Genomic DNA, 4024 nt, shown 5'->3' with positions numbered 1-4024 from the left:
TTCTCCAGGAGTACAGGTTTCATGTCAAGGCTTACCGTACGACCTTAGCCAATTTCTTCATAATGCTGAACGTCCCTATATTCCAACATCCCAGAACGCCTCAAAACAACCATCCTACTCCAAGACCTTGGGAGCCCACCCTTCCCCCCTCTTTTGCATTCCTTTTTGGTCCGCTCAGACTTAGAAGAGCCCCATTATTCCCTTTACAGACTATCCAAAAGACTCTCAAAGTGTGCCCTGGTTGGGCCTGTGCAGAATGAGAGCAGAGACTAATCGGGCATGCCACCAGGCAAGCTTTATTCTTTTCACTCTTATCCAGGAAAGGGGCTTCCCGGAGCATCTCATCCAAATGAAACGCAACGGTGGTCGTTGAGGGTTATGTTGTTTGAAGTTGCTGATCTCAGCAAATGCATGCAGTCCTACAGCCTTTGTGGTCAGCGTATGATGTCGCCACAAGTCCCCGAGTGCTTGGCCATGCAAGCTGGGACAGAGAGAGTGGGAAGAGGCTGCAGGGCTTTACCACATCGACGTTAAGGGCACGTTGACATGAGGGAAAAGGCTGTTGCCTGCTTTTGTCCTTTTAGGAGCAGCAGTTCTTAGTATTTTTGTTCATTTTGATTGGTTTGGTGTCTTAACTGCCTAAAGGCAGGAAGTTACAAATGTTGGTGAATGGATTGTAGAACTGCTACCCAAGTGATCTCCTGTGAACTCACTACTAGAACACAAGGTTCAGGGCTCAGAATTCAAACAGGCGGACCTAAACCAGTCACCTGCTTATTTGCTTAAAAAGTTAACAAAATCCTTAAAAATAAAATTAAGCAAAAAAAGGCCTTCTCCAGAATGAGAATCTCTATCCTCAGAAAGCCACATTCCAATTCAGGGACACAATCCGTTTAGGGTACAGTTTTAAAAAAACAAACCCTTGCCTTTCTTGGTTTTCCTTTTAAATTGGCTCTGAAATGTTTTGTGCTGCATTCCTGAAAGCATAACCTTTAGGGACATTGAAGGCCTCATTGTCTCTCTCTCGCTCTCTCTCACACACACCCCTAGCAAAGGGGGATGAAAATGTCAAGGGGGCATTTGGGGTAGTAGGTAATGATTAGTGCCTACAGCAGTGGTTCTCAACCTTCCTAATGCTGCGCGACCCTTTCATACAATTCATGTTGTAGTGACCCACCCCCCTCAACCATAAAATTATTTTTGTTGCTACTTCATCACTGTCATTTTGCTGTTATGAATGGGGTAACTCCTGTGAAAGGGCCGTTCGACCCCCAAAATGGGCCGCGACCCACAGGTTGAGAACCCCTGGCCTAGAGGAAGGTCTCTCCATCAGTGTTACTCAACTAGGTGGGTTCTGTGATGTCTCATCAGGTGAGAGTTAGAAATGAAAGCCGCACCACACCTGGCACACTCGTAGGGCTTCTCCCCAGTGTGGGTTCTCTGGTGTACAGTGAGGCTTGACCTCTGTCTAAAGGCCTTGCCACATTCACTGCATGTGTAAGGCTTCTCCCCATTGTGGATTCTCTGGTGAATAAGCAGGTATGAGCTACACGTAAAGGCCTTTCCACACTCATTACACACGTAAGGAAGGTCTCCGCTGTGAATCCTCTGGTGGACAATAAGGCAAGAGAGCTGACTGAAGGCTTTCCCACACTCACTGCAGTCGTATGGCTTCTCTGCAGTGTGAATTCTCTGGTGCACAATGAGATGTGAAAAACAGCTAAAGGCTTTCCCACACTCTTTACACTCATATGGCTTCTCACCAGTATGGCTTCGCTGATGCACGATAAGATTAGCACTCTGGGTGAAGGCTTTGCCACAGTCATTACAGGCAAAGGGCTTCTCCCCAGTGTGGATCCGCTGGTGGACGATGAGGTTGGAGCTCCGAGTAAATGTTTTCCCACACTCATTGCACTCATAGCACTTTTCGGTGATGTGCACTTTCTGGTGCCGAGCAAGCTGAGAGCTGTAACTGAAGGCTTTCTCACACTCACTGCACTTAAAGGTTTTCTCTAAGGAGTGAATTTTCTGATGCACAGTCAGATTTGAACTCTGAGTGAAGGCTTTCCCACATTTTGAACAAACATACGGTTTCTGTCCAGTGTGGATTCTCTGGTGCACAACGAGGTTTGCACTCTGAATAAAGGCCTTTCCGCACTCGTGACATTCAAAAGGCTTCTCCCCGGTGTGGATTCGCTGATGCACAACAAGGTTTGCACTCTGACTAAAGCCCTTCCCGCACACGCTACAGGTAAAGGGCTTCTGCCCCGGTTGGATTTTCTGATTCTTAACAGGGTCAGAACTAAGGCCGTGTCTTTCCCTAGGGATGTGACACTTCTGGTCTCCTTCTTCTTTGAAGCTGTCAGGTGAGTGGCACTCTTTCACTGTCACTTGTCTGAAATCTTTCTTTTCCCTCTTGATTCTTTGTTTCTTTAACGTGTTCCCCTCTTCACAGGTTTCTCCTAACTCAAGTTCTCCGGGGTCAGCTTTCTGGATTCTTCCTAACAGAATAAATGGTTTTTCTGTTTCATCACACATCTCGGTTTTCAAAACCAATGATGGTGTGCTTCTGATTTCAGCACCTGAAATAAGAAACAGAAAACACAAAAAAAATTTCTGGTCTAGAAAAAGGGTAAAATCAAGACATAAAGTTCAGGAAGTATATACCTTCAGTATCTCTAAGAAGTGACTTCATTAATGAAAACAAGCAAACAATTTGGTCCCTCTTGTACTGCCTCTCCTCCGTAGGTTGTTCTACAGGGTCCATATTGCCCCTAAATCTAGAACAAAATCACTTACCTCCATCAAACACTAAAGCTACGACCTCAGGCCAGGGAAGTCCATTCTCCAGACAGTGTTCTTCCCAGATGACTCATTTTAAATTAAGATTGCCTGTGAAGGATTACCAGGAGCCTGGTGACCTCACGTGTCACGTACGAGCTGTTAACTGCCAGATCCACAGTTCTAACTCGCCAACTGCTCCACCAGAGAAAGATGAGGTTGTCTGCTTCTGCAAGGATTTAAAGCAGCGGTTCTAAACCTGTGGGTTGCGACCCCTTTGGGGAATGAACGACCCTTTCACAGGAGTTGCCTAAGGCCATTGGAAAACACGTAATTCCAATGGTTGGGGTTCACCACAACTTGAGGAACTGTATGAAAGGGTCGCAGCATTAGGAAGGTTGACAACCACTGATTTAAAGTCTAGGAAACCCACAGGGGTAGTTCTATTCTGTCCTGTAGGGTTGTTATGCATCCTAATTGACTCAATGGCAGTGGATGTGGTTCTTGGTTTGGATGAAGGCCACTGGGAGCCATGGTGCAGTGGTTCAGCACATGGCTACTAACTGAGATGTCTGCTCTGTGGAAGACAGAGGAGGCCCTTTGCTTCTGCAAAGACTTAGCAGCCTTGGAAACCCTAGTTCTACTCTACTGGATAGGACAGACTCAACAGCACTGGATTTGGTCTCTGCAGTTATGATCATCTTTTGGGGGGGAGGGACGTACATATTCTCATTAGGAATATTTGCTGCACACATGTTGCACTAAGTAATTTGCTGATGCTGTCATTCTCAGAAGTTCACTTGTTGATTGTGGTAGTTACATAATCTGGTATCAACTTGAGACTATTAAGAATAAAAGGAGTGGAGTGTAGCCTGTCAATCAGGTCGCAGCTTGATGACCTCATCTGGAGGTGTTAAGGGGATAAATAGCTCACTGGAGGCCAGATACACACTCTGCTTCATCATCCTGCTGACTGGACACATGGAGCTATGCTGTCGGAGCCAGAGCTCTGGAGCTGGAGGAGCCGAGAGGAGACCCACAACAGCACTGAGATGCTTCCACCACCACCGGATCCACAATACTTTCCACCCACTGACCTGTGATCTTCCTGCATTCAGCTTGAGGCTAAAGAGGAATTTGTGGACTAGTATCGACATATTGGGTAATATTGGACTTATGGACTTGATTTGGACTGGGCTGGGATTTTTTTAATGTACAATTGCTCTTTGATATAAAGTTTTCT

At 46.1% G+C, this 4024-nt stretch overlaps 1 protein-coding gene across 4 annotated transcripts in view; it reads right to left on the bottom strand.

The window, feature by feature from the left end:
• Positions 1 to 1235: 1235 nt before the first annotated feature.
• The window catches only part of ZNF35 (zinc finger protein 35), a 12299-nt gene continuing 9510 nt past the window's right edge, over positions 1236 to 4024 (bottom strand). For all 4 annotated transcript variants that reach the window (XM_004708544.2, XM_045295026.1, XM_045295025.1 and 1 more), the window contains one exon: positions 1236 to 2582. In XM_004708544.2, the coding sequence (XP_004708601.1) occupies positions 1336 to 2582 (1247 nt within the window). In that variant the 3' untranslated portion in view covers positions 1236 to 1335. The remainder of the gene's footprint in view (positions 2583 to 4024) is intronic.

This window comes from Echinops telfairi, unplaced genomic scaffold (assembly GCF_000313985.2).
Source record: "Echinops telfairi isolate 266 unplaced genomic scaffold, ASM31398v2 ScPeMD7_4225;HRSCAF=4972, whole genome shotgun sequence".
NCBI lineage: Eukaryota > Metazoa > Chordata > Mammalia > Afrosoricida > Tenrecidae > Echinops > Echinops telfairi.
The sequence above is the reverse complement of the archived record's forward strand: the minus strand, read 5'-3'. Positions and strand labels throughout refer to the sequence as shown.